Source organism: Sceloporus undulatus, chromosome 3 (genome assembly GCF_019175285.1).
Source record: "Sceloporus undulatus isolate JIND9_A2432 ecotype Alabama chromosome 3, SceUnd_v1.1, whole genome shotgun sequence".
Taxonomy (NCBI): domain Eukaryota; kingdom Metazoa; phylum Chordata; class Lepidosauria; order Squamata; family Phrynosomatidae; genus Sceloporus; species Sceloporus undulatus.
Genome location: NC_056524.1, coordinates 135,386,496 through 135,407,306, shown reverse-complemented (window position 1 = coordinate 135,407,306; position 20,811 = coordinate 135,386,496). Strand labels below are relative to the sequence as shown.

Sequence of the window (20,811 nt, the reverse complement as noted above, 5' to 3'; positions counted from 1 at the left end):
ACCATTTCCCCCCTGCTATTCTGAAAAAGCAATGAAGTGCAACACAATTTAGTAGCCTATTCATTACATTAATATTCAGCATGGGATTTTAAATATATATTTATATAGACATGCCATTTTCTGCTATATATCTTTATCTGGACTTATAAATGAGCAAACACACTGAGAAAATGAAAGTTATCTAATGACTAATCTCCAAGTAATAATACTTGAAGTCCATCTGAATTTTTTGTAGCTTAGAACTCCAGCATGTATAATTAACTTTGAAAATAATATATTCATATTATAATCAAAGAAAAACTCCAATGCTGCTCAAGTACGGATTGTTCAACTTGTTGTTTTCACATCTGTAATACATCTGAAGTAATTCTTATTGTCATTTCATACAGTGTTTGCCTAAATAGATTTAATATTCCGCTTTCTGTATAATACCTATCTAGAGCAAACAAAACCATGCAATAAATGAATTTAATGTAATTTTATGTGATGTAATATAATGTAATGTACACCACTGAAGTGGATAGTCATTGAGAAAAAAATAGGTATAAGCTACTTATATAATTATAGATTGAATCAAGAATAAAGCACATGGACTGTGCATATGCCAGACTTCCAAAAGACATATGAATGCTAATCAAGTCATTAGCAGACTCCAGGTTGATATTTGATGACAGAACATAGCAGCTTTATTGCCTATGGGACATAATGGATGAAGAATGAAACATAGTACTATTCTTCCTGTCGTAACTTTCCTACTGACTGCTTTTTACAAGATACATACCTTTCAAGATATTGGCATCATTCAACTTCCCATGTCATAAAATAATAGCTAGGGCAGGCCCTGACTTCTTCATGCTGCACAGGATTACTTAAGCTTTAGATCAAGTCTTTATTAGTTTGTCATTTACTGTAGCTTCACTTTTTCTGGAAGTGAGTTTCTTTAATTAGGAAGCTCACAGCCATTACCAGAAACCACATGTAATGTGCTATTCCTCAATTATCCACTGTCTATGGGGAGAGTTAAGAGTAGACAGCTAACTAATACATGTTAACAGTATTTAAAGATCACACCATCTGTTTAAATGTCACATATGGATTTAGCTAAAAGGGTGACACATTTCTGTGAAGTTCCCCATAATACACCATTTTATAAACAAGACAGACCTGTATGTTATGTGTGGATTGTATTATGTAGAAATCTTCATATTAAGGACTGCCATGAAAAGCAGTCTGCTAAGCAATGCACCTTAGAGGAAACTGTTCAGTATGAAGATTAAGCAAGCAAGGAAAGACATTGTCAGAATTTATGAACAACCATCTATCCATATAGAAGCAGAGACAATATCTTCATTCTCATGTCTTTAAATGCTGTTTAGTGCTGTTTAGTTCATCAGATCAACTTCTGGTTCTTACTTAAGAATCATAGATTCCATGAGGAATGCCCATAACTTCATATCCAGTAATACACTAAGCCTTTATGGATGCTACAACAGAAATTGTTTTCTGACTATGGCATTAGGGACTTTAAGGAAGAACTTTAAATGTCAATTGTTAGCCCTGTATAGACAAATGTTCTACAAATTTAAGGAAGAAGAATCTAAGGCTATTCCCTGCACACACAAAAAATACCCCAAAACAATAAATATAAAACCATGTTCTATGGACTCAGATAGTCAACAACAATCAACACCGCTTGGAGTTGGTCTCATATCATGGTCATCAACAAGAAGGGCAAGCTGAATTGAAATATGACCATAAATGCAGATTCTTCTTTTAGAATCTAATTAAAATTTTGTATAGGTAAATAAAACACAAAAACGGCCTATCTGCTTCATGTCACACAAGTCTTGTTACTTTTTCCTTCATGTTTATGACATTTCCTTCTTGGCAAACTACAAAATAGGCACATAGCAATTTTGGATGACATAGACCAGGGGGGGTTGAGCCTGAATTCAAGTCAGCAGGCATGTTACATGAGATTCATTGATGGAATTATGTTTTCTGTAAATTCAGAGACATAATAACTAGTTTAAAAAAGATGAATGGAGGAGGAGAATCTTAAAGAAACTGAAACAAATTTTTGCTTGCACTAGAAACTAATCAGCTCAGGCTGAAAAACAATCACAATGGGCAATCTGAATGGTTTTCCCTAGTCTTCTCTCATTTCTAAACTCAGCTATTTTCTGTCCAGATGAAAAATACTGTGCTGAATCAGCCACCTTCTCAAAACAGTATTGTTGCTTCTTGCAATTTTCTCTCATTCAACAGAGTACTTTCATGGCTGTACGAAGAAAACTCAGAAGCTCTAGAGAAGGCACTGTATCACCTTCAGATTATAAATTATAGGCGAATCTTTATTAAGCCGTTTTAGGTGCTTAGTAATTTAAGGCAGAAATGAGGTTAGGGTTGTCAAAACTGATGGCTCTAAGTTGAATAAAGATTATGCAAATAAATTTAAAATATGTTAAGGAAACTTAAACAAAGCCAGATAAGTTATTTAACAGAAAAAGGATATGGACATCTTTGTCACAAATTTGTCATGAATATCTTCAGAGAGGGGAAAGGTCTCCAAATCCCTCTCAAGTTGTTTAAGCTGTCCTTCCATCTGCTTTAGGCTCTTCTCCAAGCTTTCTACTGAAACTGAACATACATTAATAATTAACAACTTGAGATATACCAAAAGATGAATACGGTTTAAGTGATTTTTTGCAAAAACATATCTACAAGGTATCTACAAGATTCACTTTATGGAAATACAGTACAATTTTTCCAAGCATTGGGCACCTAGCTTCAATAACTTACCCATCATGTTACCTAAAGCAAGTTCAAATGGGCTGTGACTAGACAATACACACTGAACGATTTCACAGCAGAGACCCAATTCTCGATTATAGCTTTTAATCAAGCAAACCAACACCTGCATCAGCACTGTAACAGAAGAGTGTCATATGGTTCTATCTATCAGATCTTACAAGATATCTTACAAGAGCCTATGTGGCATAATGCTTTTACAGTTGTCCAATTCCTGCTCAGTCATCGAAACCCCATGACAGGTTCACTTTATGATCACCATAAACTGTAAAATGACTTGAAGGCACACAACATCAACAATCTTATTTTACAGACAATATCAATGTTCTAAAACAGAACAGGGCATCAAGCAACCCACATGTTCCTAATAAGACCCTGTAGTCCCATATGAGAGGACCTTCTTCTTATCAACAGAACTCTCTCCTCCAGGAAACCAATCTGGTAAACCCCCCCCCCCCTTTTTCTTTTTTTTTTTTTTTTTGGGTAGGCAAAATCCTTTTTAATGCAAGGCTATTAACTAGCGTTGCAGAAGGCTCTATTAATGAGAGTAGATGTGTCTTATGTTTTAAATGCTTTTAAACTGTTTTAAATTAGTGCTGTTTCAAGGTGATAGCTTAATTGTTTAAAACTTTATAATAATGTTTGGGGCTTGAGTTATAATTTGTTTTTCATCTACGTCATGATGAAATACAGATCTCATGTTGATCTGTGTTTTATTATGTTTTTAATCCCCCTTCTGGCTGTTTTACTCTTGGAAGGCTCCCCACCAAAAAAAAAAAAAAGAAGTGACTTCTAGTTTTCTTTCTGATTCAAAAAGACTTTTCCATAGCATACAATTTTATTATATTAAAATAAAATACTCTTGTAATTTTTAGTTTAATTTAGGGTTTGTCCACATAGGCCAAATGGCCCAGGTGTGCCCCAGCACACACACCAGGCTCACATCACCTAGTGCAAATGACACAGACCAAACCCCCAGGACAGGATCAGGCCTGATCATATGCAGATCTGGAGGATCCAACCTGACCCCAGGTAAAGAGCCTTTGTTGTTGTTGTTGTTGTGTGCCTTCAAGTCATTTCCAACTTATGGCGACTATCATTGGATTTTCTTGGCAAGATTTGTTCAAAGGAGGTTTGCTCTAGCGGTGCAGTGGTTAAATGCCTGTACTGCATCCACAAAGTTGTGAATTCAATCCCAGGGGCTCCAAGGTCCATTCAGCCTTGCATCCTTCCACAGGTTGCTAAAATGAGTACCCAGTTTGTTGAGGGCAATTAGTTCACACTTTGTAAACTACTTAGGGAGTGCTTAGTTCACTGACTTGCCCAAGACTACCCAGTGGGTTTGCATGGCCGAGCTTTACCCTTGGCAAATTTAGCCCTGGTTTTTAGCAGTTTCTAAGAAACCCCACAGCAAAACGGGGCAGTACACATCCCCCCCTGCTATTTATTTTTCTGGCAGCTGATCCAACTAAGAAGCCCTCCAGTCGCTGCATATGACGTGGAAATCAGGTGCAATTAGGTGCCCTGCTTTTATGTCAGATAGGGCAACTGGATTTTTTTCAGTTGGACCAACCGCCAGAAAGGTAAGGAACGGAGTGCCGGTCCCAGCTCCTGGATCAGTGCAGGGACAAGTGTGTGAACACCTGCCTATCACCATGAGCACCAGGACTAGGATAGCACAGGCTCAGCCTGTCCTATCTTGGCTCATATGCTCAGGCCCTAAGTTGTAGTTTTCTCTGCCTCAAAGATAATGGACATCTTAGTGAAAGCTCATTTCCATGTTTTATTTCTATGCTCCACTGCAAAAACTATTTGTAGTGTGGCACACATGGCAGGGGGTTGGACTGGATGGCCCTTATGGTCTCTTCCAACTCTATGATTCTATGATTCTATAAGTCTGTAAAACATGGAAGCCATTAGGGAAACCTGGTGTCTGCTTATTTCTTTTAGAGATCTGATCTCAAAATGTTTTGCTACAACCCCTAAGTTTTCATTTTGAAGGCATATGTCAAGATCAGAGGGGAAAAAAATCCATCTCTAATATTGCTACTTTCTTACTATATATAGTGTGCCCGCATCATACGCGGGCGCTTTACACGGACTTGAGCTTACGCGCTCAAGCCGCGGGGAGCGCGCAGGGCAGAAGGGGCGGCGCGTCCCATTCAATTGAATGGGCGCACGCGCCCATTGCGCCCCACGCGCCACCACACCGCCGTGCACAAGCCCCATTGTTTCCAATGGGGCTTGAGCATAGGCGGAATTTACCTTACGCGGAGAGATCAGGAACGGATCCCCGCATAAGGCGAGGGCCGACTGTACAGTGGACCCTCGTTATACATTGATGTTTGGTTCCAAGATCCCCTGTGTACAACGGAATCCGTGGATGCTCAAGTCCCATTAAATATAATGACATAGCAAAATGGTGTCCCTTATAAAAAATGGAAAATCAAGGTTTGATATTTGAAATGTATACTTTTTTGGAACATTTTCAAACTGTGGATGCTTGAATCCGTGTATAAAAAGTCTGTGTATAAGAAGGGCTGAGTGTCATACAGCCATGGTGTCAATGTTGTTCTGTGTGTTATGAACTAGTTTCAGTAAATGTACTGACTTTACCCATAGATCCTCCCTGTCAATTTAAGCTACAGTACGTGGCAGTCAGCCTGAAAAAGCAAGAATTTTCCCAGATAATTTGTAAGCATGGGTTGATGCACACAACAAAGTTAAAACAACAGCTCAAAAATTGTTCAGTCTGAATAAAAGTTTAGCAAAACAAAACAAGCTAAACTGTTTTTATACAAACCTCTGCTTGCTTTGTCTAAGTCTTGCAAGTCTTCTACAAACCTCAGGATATTAGGATACTTCTCTTCACAAATTTCAACCAGGAAATGAAGCAGTGTTATTGTCTGATCAATAGATTTGGTATCTTTTAGCTTGTAAGGAGATCAAAAAAGTTAATAGATTTCAATCACATCTGGTATGGCTTTTACATTATTAAACAAAAGTAGTTGATTGTTCTTGCACAGCATTTGAAAGCTATGGTATATGGATAGAAATTTGCCAATTTTAAGTTATAATTTTTATTTTTAAGTCTAAATTCCATGTTCTTCCTAATGTTGAGGTGCAATCTCTTTTCCTGTGGCTTGCAGGTCCTATACTCTGGAGTCCTATACACAGGTCCTATTCTCTGAAGCAGCAGAAAGCAAACTTGCTCTATCTTCAATAAGACAACCCTTCAAACATCTAAACAGAGCTATCATATCATCTCTTAACCGTCTATTCTCAAAGCTAAACATACCCGGCTCCCTAAGCCTTTCCTCATAAGGCATGGTTTCCAAACCCTTTACCATTTTGGCTGCCCTCCTCTGGACACAATCCAGCTTGTCAACATCTTCTTTGAACTGCTGTGCCCAGAACTGGACATAGTATTCCAGGTGAGGGCTCATCGAAGCTGAATAGATTGGCACTATTAATTCCCCTGATCTAGAGACTACACGTCTATTCATTCAGCCTAGAACTGTATTGGCCTTTTTAGCTGCTTCATCATAAAGTGACTATGGGAAAATATTGACCTTCAACAGCTGTTAAAATAGTTGAGAACTATTGGTTTTAGTTCTAGTTGGTTGCACTCTACACTGTACACATCTGAAGTACTTTACTGAATTGGGCCTAATCATTTGCCACATTGAACCCTTAATTTTACTCATTTGATCCAGGCTTTCCATTTTATATCTAAGACACTGCTAAAAAATACTCAAAGCTGAGACAATAAGCAGGAACAGTGGTTCACTACATGACATTCATTCTGTCTTCTTCACTTAGTGCTAAACACAGAAACTTTCAAAACAGAGTGTACAAGGACCTCAGAACAGAATGTACACATTTATTTGATGTACCAAACCTACATTTGGCTGCCTCAAAGGAAATTAAGGACTGTGGTAAGTAGGTGGGTAGAAGTGAATAGATATTTCAGTTCACATCATTGAAGAGGTTAAGTATAAAAAAAGGCAGGGGCAGGGAAGAGAAAGATGGCAAAAACAATTTAAATAGTGCAGTAAATTAAGAAAAAGGAAATGACTGCAGCACCGTCCTCAGCATTCATCCTCTTGAAAACACTCACTTTACATAAGGAGCAGAGGTTAAATCCAAAGGTCTGTGCATTTCGAGATCCCGCATTCATGTAATTTCCTGTTAGCAACACTAGCTCCAGAAGTTGACTGAAGCTCCTGCTCTTCTTTATCTCTTCACAGGCAGCACTGACAGCCATGATGTCAGGTTTGATGTTGTTCACCTGTTCTTCAAACTGAAGCTTAAAAAGAATTGCACTCAACCGTGGCTTCAATCTCTTCACGTTGCTCATCTGATTGAAAAGAAAACAGCTCTCTAAAAACCTATGCTATGCTTTAGCATGGAATGAGGCAGAATAATCTTGCATGACTTATATGTTTGAAGCAATTAACTTCATACTTGTGTGTTAACACAAAACAGATGAATGAACAAGGAACAATTGTGCAAGCAAATGAACACAATTTGTGAATACAATTCAGAAGCTGTTATCCTCTACAAACTAACTGTGATGTATACTCGGCCCTCCACATTCACAGCTTTGACTGTCCACAAGGTCAAGGCTAGGTTCCTGGGAGGGAGGACCCAGGAGGGAGAAGCTGGGAAGGACGCACATGCCAACCCTGCCCTTTTCCCGGTCAGATCGCTGCCTTCCCCAGGAACCCATCCAGGAAAGGGGTGGGGAGCCAGTTAAAGGGACTGGATGGGGGGGGAGTGTGCATACCAGTTCCCCTTTCCCCAACCACCCTTCCCTTTAACTGGCTGCCATAGGGGGGAGTTATTTGTAGTTTTTCCACATTCACAGATAGAATGTGGAGGGACAAGTGTATTAACATAGTGAGATGCAAGTACTGCCATATGAGAAGTTTAACCTAAAGTTAGGGTGCATTGAGAAATAATGCAGTTTGGCACCACTTTAACTGCCATGGCTCCATCCTACAGAATCCTGGGACTTGTCGTTTGATGACAAATCTAAAAACCTTGTAATACTACAATTCCAAAAATTCCATAATATGGCGCTACAGCACTTAAAGTGGTGTCAAAGTAAACTATTTCTGCAGTGTAGATGCATCCTTAGTAACTTAAATTGTGCATTAGCCACTAATAGACAGTTATAGTGGAGGGTTTACTATTTATTTATTTGGCAGTTGAACAGCTTTTATTCTCAGAAACCATTTGAAAAGATGAATAATCTAAGCAGTAAAATCTTTAAATAACAACAAATAACTAATAAAGTCTACTATTAAACCACATTTTAAAGAACTGTAACTGTAGATTATGCTTGCTTTTTCATGCTATCCTATGCACAGAGCTTAAATAAACAGAAAACAGTGTTTAAGGAAAGTGATACTTCCCTATAGAATCTAATGTACTCACCTTGTAATAATATAATCGTCCCCAAGGCTTCAAAGCATAAATAATGTCTACCATTTCACTCTTCATATATTCTCAATCAATATGTTTTGTGCTGAACACACTATCCTGTATCAGAGATAGGAAATGTATGGCTCTCGCAACTCTCCTGAGCCTTCACTGCCTAAAGGTAAGGAAGGACAGGTTGCTTACCTGTAACTGTAGTTCTTCGAGTGGTCCTCTGTGAATTCATACAAATGGGTTTTTCTGTGCCTGCACAGTTATACCTTTGGAAACTTCTGTAATCACTAAGGAAGACTTTTTGATGGTAGCTCCACCCACCCTCTATATCTTCCTGCACTTTCCAAGTTCCATAAAGTTCACTGCATAGCAGCCATAGAAAGGAATAAAGTGAGTAGGACACGACTCAGGGGAGGATAGGCGAGATTTATTTGAATTTGCAGATGACCACTCGAAGAACTAAAGTTACAGGTAAACAACCTGTCCTTCTTCTTTATGATCCCTGCGAATCACACAAATGGGTTATACTGACAAGGTTCAGTAAGTGGAGGAGCGAGTGTCATGACACCAGTTTTAAAGTTCAAACAAGTTGTATTTTACTAACAACAATAAAGAACCTTCAAGATCATTGTCAGCGTCATTTGTTTTGTCCTGTTTTAGTTTTGAAAGCATATAAAACATGCAACAGAACAAACCTTTAATGCAACCCAGAAAGCAACACTGCCTTCCCAAAGGCTGCATTCCATCTGACTCTGGTGTCCAGCCTGTTGTGCTTAATGTAAGTCAATGTCTGTGACCAGACCGCAACCTTGCTGACATCCTCCAAGAGACCCCAGTCAAAAAAGTGGAGGTTATTGCTACCGAATCCGAGCTGGAGGCATCTTCCCCGACAATTTGTAACAAAGGTAGATGATAGCAGTCACTCACTTGGAGAACCTTTGTTCAGAAACAGGGAATCCCATTCTTGGTTCCAAGTAGCACACTATCTCTTAGAATGTCTCGAACCCGAAGTCCTGTCACATAAAAGGCTAGGGCTCGATGGGCATTGAGGTGGCACTTGGTATCCAAGGTCAGATTCAGGGCCAAGGTAGGAACAGAGATGGAAGGTTGACACCACCGTAGGGAGGAAAGTGATATCAGGGCGGAGCACCACCTTGTCTTTGTGGAAGAGTAGGTAAAGTTGATCTACACACAAAGTACAGATCTCTCTCGCATGATGAGCTGAGGTGATAGCCACAAGGAAAGCAGTTTTCCAATCCAGCAGTCTCAACTCAGAAGTGGCCATAGGAATAAAAGCACAATTTTGAGGCTCCATGCCGGGGTCGATACCGAGGATGGAGGGTGGAGGTTGTTAAATCCTTTGAGGAATTTCTTGGCCAATCAGTCTTTGAAGAAAGAAGGTCGGCCATCGAATTGGTAATGAGAACTGATGGCAGCCAGATAACACTTTAAAGAAGAGATACATAGTCCCAAATCAGCCAAAAACATTAGAAAATCCAGGACAACAGGGACCTGGAGTCAAGATGGAGAGAGGCTTTTTCTGGCTGAGAAAGTCTTGAAATTTCTTCCACTTGAAAGAGTAAGACGTTCTAGTTGAAGATTTTTGGGCAGCTAGGATGACTGTCTGCACCGAATCAGGTAAGGCCTCTAGGGGCAGATCCTCCATGGGGCTAGCAGGAGAGTATCGATGTCCAGGTGTCGAACCCAACCCTTGTGTAGATTTAGAGGTCGGGATGGGATGGAAGCCGGTACAACTCCCTCCAGGATAGGTGGAGGAGCAAAGCAAACCAAAGTTGTCTCAGCCACCATGGGGTGATGAGGATGGTGCTTGAGCTGTCAACTCTCATCTAGGTGATGACTCTTGTAATGAGTGGGAAGGGAAGGGAAGGCTCAGAGGAGATGTCTTGATCAGTTGAACAGGAATGTATCTCCCCAGATCGGGTCCTGGAGCAAAATTGTGGTCACTAGTTGTTGAGGTGTATGGAAAAGAGGTTGATGTCGGGAGTGCCCCCTCTAAGGAACAGGGTTTGTACTGTGTCAGGATGGAGATACCATTGTGGCACGGGCCCAGCTGGTCCTCTAGATCGTTCTCTTCTCCTGGAAGGTGAACTGATTGCAGGATGATTCCCTGTGGTATGCACCAATCACAAATGTGAAGTGCGATCTCGAGTAGCGTTTGGGACCATGTTCCTCCCTGCTTGTTCAGATAAATCATGTGTCATGAAGAGAATTGGCTGTCTAATGAGTAATGTCAAAGGCCTTGAGGGCTTTCTCTGCAGCTAGCATTTCAAGTGCATTGATGTGGAAGGTTTTCTTGAAGGGGGACCACTTGTCCCTGGCTGTGAAGCATAGGCACCCCATCCTTCCATAGAGGCATCTGTGGTTAGGGTGACCTGAGGTAGCCGGGGGGGGGGGGGGGGGAGAAAGGCATTTCCACACAAACATTGTTGGACTGAGCCATCAGCAGAGTGTCTTGACTACGGGTCTCTGTACCGTGAGCCATTTCCTGGGATGGGATCAAAGATTGAGAGGAACCAAGCCTGAAAGGGTCTGAGCCGTGGTCTTGCCCATGGGGTGACATAGGCAATGGAGGCCATGTGTCCAAGGGCTACTTGGGCTGTGTACACCATGATTCTTCTATGATGAACTAGACAGTCTCAAATAGCTCTTGTAAAGGCTAGGAATCTGCCTGAAGGGAGATAGACGATGGACCTCTTGGAATCATGGATGGCCCTGATAAACTTGACCTACCTTGCAGGAACCAGATTTGATTTCTGCTTGTTGACCATCAGAACAAGGGATTCCAGGAGTAATAAGGTGAATTCGACATCCCTGGACAATCGCTCTTGGGATGGCGAGACGAAGAGCCAATCGGCTAAATACGGGAATACTGTGATGCCCTGGTGGTGGAGAGAAGCTGCCACAGGAGCCATGCACTTCGTGAATACTCTGTGTGCAGTGATAGCCCAAAGGGTAGCACTTTGAACTGGAAGATGTTGGAGTCGACAGCTAACACAAGAAATTTATCTCGTTGGCTGTCGATATGGAACTAGGCATCTTTGAGATCAAGAGTTGCAAACCAATGGTCTGTCTATAACAAGGGCAAGATAGAGGTAAGGGTTACCATGTGGAAGCATCAATAAATTATACAGAGATTAACTGGCGCAAGTCCAAAATTGGCCAAAGACCACCATCTCTCTTCGAGACAATAAATATTGAGGAAAAAAGAAATTCCAAGTTCAAGAAGGGGGTACGGGCTCAATGGCCCCTTTCTACAAAAGTGTGCACACTTCATTGAGTAAGGTGTCTGAGGAGATTAGAGATTAAGGCTCCAGTCAATGGGAGCTCATCAAAATCGAGGGCATGGCCCTTACAGACAATGTCAAGGACACACGAGGGTGACAATCTGAAACCAAATTGGGTGAAGGAGATCGAGTGCACTGCTGCATTTCACAACCTCTTCTTGCCCTGGTCTGCCTTTTTCCTATGGAACACTTGTTGGTACAGTGGTACCCCGGGTTACGAAAATAATCCGTTCCGCGGCGCCGTTCGTAACCCGAAATCGTTCGTAACCCGAAAAAGCCATAGGCGCTAGCGCTAAAAGCCGCGATTTCGTGCGAAAAAGCGCCGAAAAGCACCAAAAAATTTTTTCATAACCCAAAAAAAAACAAAAAACGTAACCCGAAACAGTTTTTTCCTATAGTATTTTTTCGTATCCCGGAAATTTCGTAACGCGGTGCTTTCGTATCCCGGGGTACCACTGTACTGAGGCTGAGCAGGTTGCTGGCACTGATCCCCAAAATGCCAGCGTGAGATGGGCTGATAGGATGAAGAAGACATTTCATGCTTAGGCACAGCAGTTCTCATTTTCATAGCTCAAGTTTGACTTCTCGTCTGTCTCCTTGTTGAAGAGGCCAGAGTGATCAAATGGTAGGTCTTCTATGATCACACGGGCTTGAGATGTGATGTCCAAGGATCTAAGCCAGGCATGCCTACAGAGGGCAATGGGTCCCAACAACACCTTAGCAGTGCAATCAGCAGAATGACAGGCTGAAGTAATGTGTTGGGCCCCTAAGGAATGGGCTTCAGCCTGTAGAGCTAATGCCAAGGGCTTTTTGTCATCAGGTAAGTCATCCAACAATGGGTGCATCTGCTCCATGATACGCTGCTGGCATGTACCCATGGAGATGGAGTAATTAGCCACCTCAAGGTCCAAGACAGAGGCCAAGTAGAATTTTCTTGCCAAACCATCAACCTTTTTGCTCTCCTTGTCCGTCAGGGTAGTCGAGGTCTTAGGTGTAAAGGAGAGTTGGGCACCTTCGACAATTGCAGAGTTGGGCTTAGGGTGTTCATACAGCCATGTGGAAGAAGAGGGTGTAATCCGATTGAGGCTTTCAATCTTCCTGGAAGTCAATGTGATGGTGGCAGAAATCCATGAGCGTTGTGCTATCTTTTCAATAGATGGCAGGAATCTGATGGAAAGAGGAGTTGTAACCTTTCCACATATCCTTTGACCTATGGGGTCTGAAGCATTCTGGTCCATAGTGTTGATGTCGACATTTGGGATGTTAGCTATTCTGACCACATGCTCAAAAGACTTTATGTTGTCAGTCGGGGAGGCAGGGTCATGGACAATCAATGTCTGTGGTGAGCCAGCCTGATGGATTCCAAGTCTGTAAATGATAATCAAGAAGATCTGGGAGAATCCTCTGGCATTCTAGGAAGAGGTTTGTCCTTCAAAGACTGACAACAAACAGGAATAGGTGGAGAAGTCGGGTTAGTGGCTCTGATGACTTGGGCCTGGGTAACAAGGGCTCGAGAAGTAGAGGAAAACCAATGTGTTTGGGTGGGTGCAGAAACATTCAGGATCAATGGGCATATAATATAGATTAGTCTCCTCATCAAAGACTACATCCAGATAGTGACAGGAGATAGCATTCCTGGAAAGGTGAGGGTCAGTATGAGGATATATGATATCCTGACGCTTGGTATTGAGAGTTACTCGATCCCGAGAAATGGGAAACAAAGAGAGTCAATCCAGGGCAGCTTGGGTGGAAGCAACGCAGTCCAGGTTCAGTGTCAAGATCAGAAGGTCTGACTCCCAGATTTCATCTTCTGATTCAGATCCCAGGTCCATTTGAATGATGAGGGGAGAGTCTCCTGGGGAACCCGGAACCTGAACAGTTGTTGTTTGGACAGGCTGTACCATGCTAGTTATCAGACCTTGTAAATCTCTCCTTTGGAGGTTTGTCCTTAGAGGACTTCTCCTTGGGCTTCTTCTTGTCTTTAGGCTTATATGAACCAGATTGCCAAGAAACTGTTGCCCGTTCGGCAATGGGAGGCTGCAAGACCTGTTGGTAGAGGGCTCCCTTAAGCCTCGTGTCCCTGTTCTTTTGGGCTTGCAGGGTCATGGCCTTACAGTGGGCACAATACATATGAGACACATATTGTGTGGGTCTTCATCAAGAATTCTGCCTCCGCATATAACATATTGTTTACCGTGAGGCCAACCCAACTGTTGGTAAGGAGTATTTTAGTCTGGTAGGAAAAATCCAAGTCAAGACTGTCCGAGGTCAATCGATCAGCAAACAACTCTAAGATCGAAATCCTTAAGAATGGTCAAATTTTAAAATTCCAATGAGTAATTCCTAGTGCGGTGGATGAAAGGAACTGGGAAAGAGAGGGAAGACAAGGGGCTTGTATAGAGGGTGGGCGGAGTTACTGCCAAAAAGTCTTCCCTAGTGATTACAAAAATTTCCGAAGGTAACTGCACAGGTGCACAATAACCAATTTGTGTGATTCGCAGAGACCACAAAGAACTTTGGGCAATGTAGTCCAGAGAATCTAGTGCAAGGGTGGGCAACTTGCCAGGTCAGGGACCATTTTTCGAGTTGGTTAACTGGTCAAGAGGCGTTTGCCCAAAGAATGTGTGGCCCAAGCAGATGTGGGTAATTCTATTTCAATTGACTGATAGACACTTTTAAATAGTTGTACAGTGGTACCTCGGGTTACGAAATTAATTCGTTCCGCCATTCCCTTCGTAACGCGGAAATTTCGTAACCCGAAATAGCTTTCCGTTAGCGCTGGAAGCCTATAGCATTTGAATTTCGCACCCGAAAATTTTCGTAACCCGAAAAATCTTTCGTAACCCGAAACAGTTTTTGCCAATCTGACTTTTTCGTATCCCGGAAATTTCGTAACCCGCGCATTTCGTATCCCGGGGTACCACTGTATAACCATAGTTTCTCCTTGGTTAACAAGTTAATGTCACTGTGTAGCAGACTTTTAGACTGGTAACTGAAGGTATTAAATTAGTCAACTGAACAATATCAATGCATTTAGCAGTTTACTGCTCTTTTTGGGATGTAGAGCAGAAACTTTTAAACTTTTTTTTTCTTGAGGCTGGGCATGCTTCCCCCCCCCAAAAAAAAACCCAGTTTGAGGTTATACACCCTGGAAGCCACATATTGCCCCCTCACACACACACACACATACAGATATGATACATATTCTTCAAGAGCAATTTTCACTAACTCTCAGAGGTACAGTACATTTAAGACATCAGGATCTAAAAATAAGAACCATTTAAATATATTTTTTAAAAGTACTAAAATCCTGCTGTTCTAAGTCATGTTTATGCAATGTTTCAATAAAATGCTCAAAGTGCTGAACACTAAAATAAAACACTCCAATTCAAAGCAATCAAAACCAGAACCAAGCTAGAAATGATAGCTAATATAAGCAACAAAGATTCATTTCAAAAAGAAGTGCAATTAAAATCTGTATTCAGAATGGACACCAAGCAAGACTAATTTCTTCAGACAGAGCATTCTGCTTTCTATGGACTCTCAAAGAGAATCAGAAAATGGAGATATACAGTAAGGGTAACCATCTGATGTGATGTGATGGAGGCATCCAATATAAGGTACGTATGTGGATGATACCCAGTTCTACTACTGGTTTTCACCTAAATAAAAGGAGGCTGTCTTCATTCTAAACTGTTGCCTGACATTAGTAATGGACTTGATAAGGGCAAACAAATTGTAATTTAATCCAAGCAAGCAGAGGGGATCCTGATCAATAGAAAGGGAAAACAGGGAATAGAGATTTAGCCTGTACTGGATGGGTTTACATTCTATCTGAAGACACAGGTTCATAGTTTAGTTGTATTCCTGGATTCAGGACTGAGCCTAAAATGTCTCAGTTGTGGACAAGAGTGTCTTGAACAGTTAAGACGTGCGCACCAGCTGTGCCAATTCCTTGCAACATCAGTTCTGGACAGCATGACAACATACTTTAGTTACATCACATTTGGAAAGGAACTATTCTATTGGATGCTGTTTCTCTTTAATTGTGTTCAGATTCTCTATAGAGAACATGTGATAATCACAGGCCTGTTGGTATGCTTCAGATCAATGATGAGCACATAATTTTCCTCTTTCTTTGAAAAAAATGTTGAGTATGCTCCTCTGGGAATGCTCCATGGTAAGAAATGTCTTTCTATGAAGTGCTTGAGAGTCTGACATATTATGTTTCATTTTATGTCTGGGAATAAGATGGCTGAAACATTCAGTTTGGCTTTGTTGGGGGAGAGAGAGATGCAGGGAGAGAGGGTGCTTTTGTTGTGATGGAGAAGATGTCATGTAGGACTATCAGCTAGAATTTTACACTGTCTTCCTGCTCCTGAATATGTTAACTATGAAAAATATGTATTCAACCTGCCAGGCTTATTCTGTAAGGAAAAGTTAATAATAAAGGAGGCTGCATTCGCATTTCAGTGTCTGTACCATACGGAACATCTGATATGATTATACCTCTGATTGAAAACTGGGCTGATTGTGATTTAAATGGTTAATAAATAGATGCTAAACACTGAGAAGTCATCACAATTTTTGCTATTGCACATTGTCTTAATCAGAGGTCCCTACCAAACAGAACAGAGTCTCATGACAAGCAAACAAGTTTGATACAAATCCATGCTCTTTTCAGAATATTTCTAACTATCAAAAATATGGACAGTGGTGACATTTCTAATCCTGGATTGAGGTAATACTCCTTGTAGATAATCTAGACTTAATAATGTTTGAGAGGAAACTACATTTGATAAAATTCATGCTGTTTTCATCATATTTTTAGCAATCAATCAAATGGTATCTTCTACAATAGTAAATGGCTTGACCAGTTTATGTGACACTTCAACCTAATTAGCTGATTTGCTCTTACTCCTGGATAGGGGTTTCTATTTCTAGAAGAAAAGCTCTTAAGTCAAATACCATAAATGCAATGGAGGAGATCTTCAAGATTAAAGATTCCATCTTGTGTGGCTAATGACTCAACGTGAACACTTGATGACACATTTTTGAAATAAGTGTCATCATCTTTTACATTCAGCTCCTGATACTGAATTTGACAAACAGAATGTCTGGCAAAAGACATTTTTAAACACCCGTATTTTCCAGCGTATATGACGACTTTTTACCCCTGTCTCATATGCCGAGTTGTGACCACAAAGACAGGTGAATGGTGTAGCCACCTCTCTGTCTCCGGGGTCCTTCACCTTGGCTGGGCTCTCTCTCTCACCGCCCCTTATGCTTTATTGCTGGAAAATGCAGCGGAGAAGTGGCTCCAGAGCCAGTCGGGCCAAGGGAAAGAGCCGTCCCCTTATGCCTCGCCATTGCCGCCACCACCGGGGATACTCTACTCCTCCAGCAGCTTCCGCAGCGTGTCAAAAGTCCAGCACGCCGCAGAGGCCGCTGGAGCTGCAGAAGCCATTGGAGGAGCAGAATAACCTGGGCAGCGGCGGTGGCGAGGCATAAGGGGCCAGCTCTTTCCCTCGGCCCAACCGGCTCTGGAGCCGCTTCTCCGCCACCTTTTCCAGCAATGGCGGCGAGAGAGCCCGGTCACGGTACCCGCCTTCCTGGCCTCCACAGAGGCCCCTCAAGCCGGCACGTGTGGGCGCGAGACCTCCTAAATTCGGCCTATAGTAGGCCAGGGACGCTGCCTGCATGCGACTTGGGGTCGTCTTATACGCCCAGTCGCCTTATACACCAGAAAATACAGTACTCCATGATTTAAGATGGGAAGGACTTTACTTTGGAGACGAATAACTCACTCCGATTCTACTGTTCCAGCAATTCCATTAATTGATATCAATGACATACGGTTTGTTTGTTTTTAAAAAAAATAGGAATTAAGTTACAAAATGTGCTCCCATTCTCCTTCATTGTCTAAAAGATTCTTCTAACAGCTACATAATTTGTTTTCTTTTACGTCTGTGAATGCAATCATGCCGAACTCCCTTTTTGTTTGCAGTTTTTAAAAAGTTACACATTGGCATTGGATCCATGGCCCAGAAAACAACAGGAAAGGGGAATAAAATTTAGGTGAGGAATAAAGAGGAATAAATTTTATTTATATATTTTTGAAAAGGAGCTGGAGGAGGAAAAAAATACAATCAAGACAAATTTTGGAGGTAAACATAGTGTGATACAGGAAAAGGTGATTTAAGATTTGTGCCAGCTGAAGGAAGAACTGATATCCTAGGTCAGAGCAAGGAAAAACTTAGGGAGGACCCTAGCAGTACTAAACCCAGTGTTAAGATTCCAGGTCACATATCCCTGCCTTGTCAATTTTTGAAGAGCCAAAAAAATTAGACAAGAAACTCCACTGTTATAGCACTATATTCCACTTTAACTGTCATGGCAACATCCTATGGCATTCTGGAGTTTGTTTAGGGAGGTCTATTTAGAGTTTTCAACCAGACAATTCTTGGGTCTCATTGAACTACAAACCCCAGAATTTCACAGGATGTTGCCATGGCAGATAAAGTGCAATACAGTGCTATAATAGTGTAGTGTGATAAGTCACCCACAGAAGATGCAAATTTTCTACAAGTGTTCAAAAATGCAATCAATAAGAACATAAGATTATCAAATAGAATTAAAGGAAAACTGCTACTTACCACAATAGCAAACTGCTCTGGTTCAGACAAACTATTATATTCACTCTTCAGTTTAGACAATTCATTGAGTTGTTTTTGTTCTGGAAGATGCTTTATTAAATTCTACATACCATAGGAAGACAAATTATTGGACATTTTATTTCATTTCATTCACATTTTTTTCTGAAAATTTTGTACAATCAACACAAGCAGAAGAAGAATAAAATTCAATTCAGTCTCCCAAAGTAACCAAGAAAGAGTGCCAAAATAATAGATAGTAAAGAAAATCATGTTTTAATCATTGGTCTAAAACACACTGCAGAAATAATAGGCTAAGCTACAGTTTGTAGCACAGCTACAAACCCGCAAATCATCAAAACTGTGAATGAAACCCACAAATGCAGAGGGCCAACTCCCTGTGAACACATCCCTGCCAATCCTTTCACTTAAAAATTATCTCAATTAATTATGTCTCCATTAATGTTATTCCTATCTTCCAATTGTCATTTATGCAGAATCTCATTTGATCTAAAGATAGTTTAAATCTGCTATCACTCTAATACATGCAACTAATGAATTGTTTTCATATGGCCTTGAATGAATGCTCTTTTATTTCTTCTCTCTCTAATCTTACTTTACATTTTAATTTTTCAGATAAAGCTATGGTCCATATTCCATTTAACTAATTCTGTACTGAAAGGTTCTCCAAGTTTTTCCATACTTTTGACTATCTGGCAACACAAGCCAAAAATAATATAAGATCTATATTTGATACATTTTCATTTTCATTTTCAAATTAAGAAATAAGAAGTAATGCCATCTTGAAGTTGACCTTTTCACCTATTATATATCTTATACATATTAAGACCTTCTCTCAAAATTTTTGTATCTTTGGACATTAGCCACATATGATTCCAATCTCCTAACTCTATACATCCTCTCCAGCATAATTTTGTTCCTCCTATTAATCCTATGCAATATAAGTAGGTAACAGTATCATTTATGGCTAATTTTAATCATGTTCTCTCTAATTTGCCCTGATATTGATTTATAAAATAAGGTTTCACAAACTGAATTCTATTTATTTTCAGTTATTTTTATCCCAAGCAGGTCCTATTTCTTTAGACTTGCCAAATTTTGCTTCTTGTATTAATCACTATAACTTGGAAATTTATCCTCTTGTATTATTTAAGATTATTGTTGTATATTATTTCAAATATAGTTAGAGATCTTAGTGGACCCTCTGTTCTACTCAATGTATGCTAAAAGGCATTTATTTGTATATATAATTTTATTTCCAGTTAATATTTTTGTCTTAATTTGTTTTTACACCTGTAAACATCTGAAACGTATTTAAAATTGATAAAAACTGCCCTTTTCATTGTAGTTAGACAGAACAAGAGGCTGCAGTTTTCTTTACGCAGATCACATTCCTGTGGGATATTGTTTCAAAGTACAACAACAACAACAAAATACCCATGCACACGAAAGAAGAATTTAGAAACTGGCTGTTATAGGCAAATGTAATCCCAAGAAGCATGTGGGCTCATCAATCTACAAATTACATATTCTTTCAATAAATTATAAATTACTTTGTAAATGAATAATTGTTATATTTACATTTGTTTAATTCAAATTTAGCTAGTGTTCATTACAAATTAATTGTATAGTCTAGGAAAGATGAAACTGGATGAGGTCATCTGAGTTTTGGAATTCAGTGTCACCAATATGATGATGACATTCAGCTCTATCTCTCCTTTCCATCTGACTCCAGTGTCCGATGTCAGTAATGGACTGGATAAGGATGAACAAACTGAAACTTAATCCAGTAAGTCAGTTGCAAGACAGGTCAGGGAATAGGGATTCAGCCTGTGTTGATTGGGGTTACACTCCCCCTGAAATCACAAGTTCGCAGCTTGGGTGTTCTCCTGGATTCAGATCTGAGCCTGGATGTCTAGGTTTCAGCTTTGGCCATGAGTGCATCTGCAGTTAAAACTAGTGCACCAGCTGAGCCCATTCCTTGAGAAGTTGGATATGGCTACAGTGACACACGCCCTGATTATGTCCCGTCTGGACTAGTGTAATGTACTTTGCCTTTGGAAACTGTTCAGAAACTTCAGCAGGTCCAAAATAGTGCAGCCAGGCTGCTGACTGAGGCTGGGATCATGTGATTCCCCCATTGAAACAGTTTCATTGGCTACCATTCTGTTTCTGGGAACAATTCAAGGTGCTGTTTTTGACCTTTAAAGACCTAAGTGGCATGGTTGCAGACTATCTGAAGGACTACATCTCCCTACACAAGCCAGCCCGAGTGCTAAGATAAGCAGGGGAGAGCTTCTCTCAGTCCCACTATCTTCACAGGCACATATGGATGTGAGGATTCGAAACATATGAGGACTCATGAGGGAGCCTTTTCTGTGGCTGCTCCCAGACTGTAAAACTCCCTTCCACAGATCAGGTCAGCCTCCTCCCTTCTCTCTTTTTGCCAGCAACTGAAGACATTTTTATTTAGGCAGGTGTTTGGTGGGTGAATTGTACTTATGTAGTGTAGTGTGCTGTTTCAATATTTTTTACTTTTTAAATGTTTGAATTATGATGGTTTTAATCTAGGTTTTAATATT

General features: G+C 40.6%; 1 protein-coding gene across 2 annotated transcripts in view; it reads right to left on the bottom strand.

The window, feature by feature from the left end:
- Positions 1-20,811, bottom strand: part of DIAPH3 (diaphanous related formin 3) — a 132,488-nt gene that overhangs the window by 68,339 nt on the left and 43,338 nt on the right. For both annotated transcript variants that reach the window (XM_042460876.1, XM_042460877.1), the window contains exons 20-23: positions 18,212-18,313; positions 6,932-7,171; positions 5,615-5,744; positions 2,516-2,640 (exon numbers count right to left, since the gene is read on the bottom strand). In XM_042460876.1, the coding sequence (XP_042316810.1) occupies positions 2,516-2,640; positions 5,615-5,744; positions 6,932-7,171; positions 18,212-18,313 (597 nt within the window). The remainder of the gene's footprint in view (positions 1-2,515; positions 2,641-5,614; positions 5,745-6,931; positions 7,172-18,211; positions 18,314-20,811) is intronic.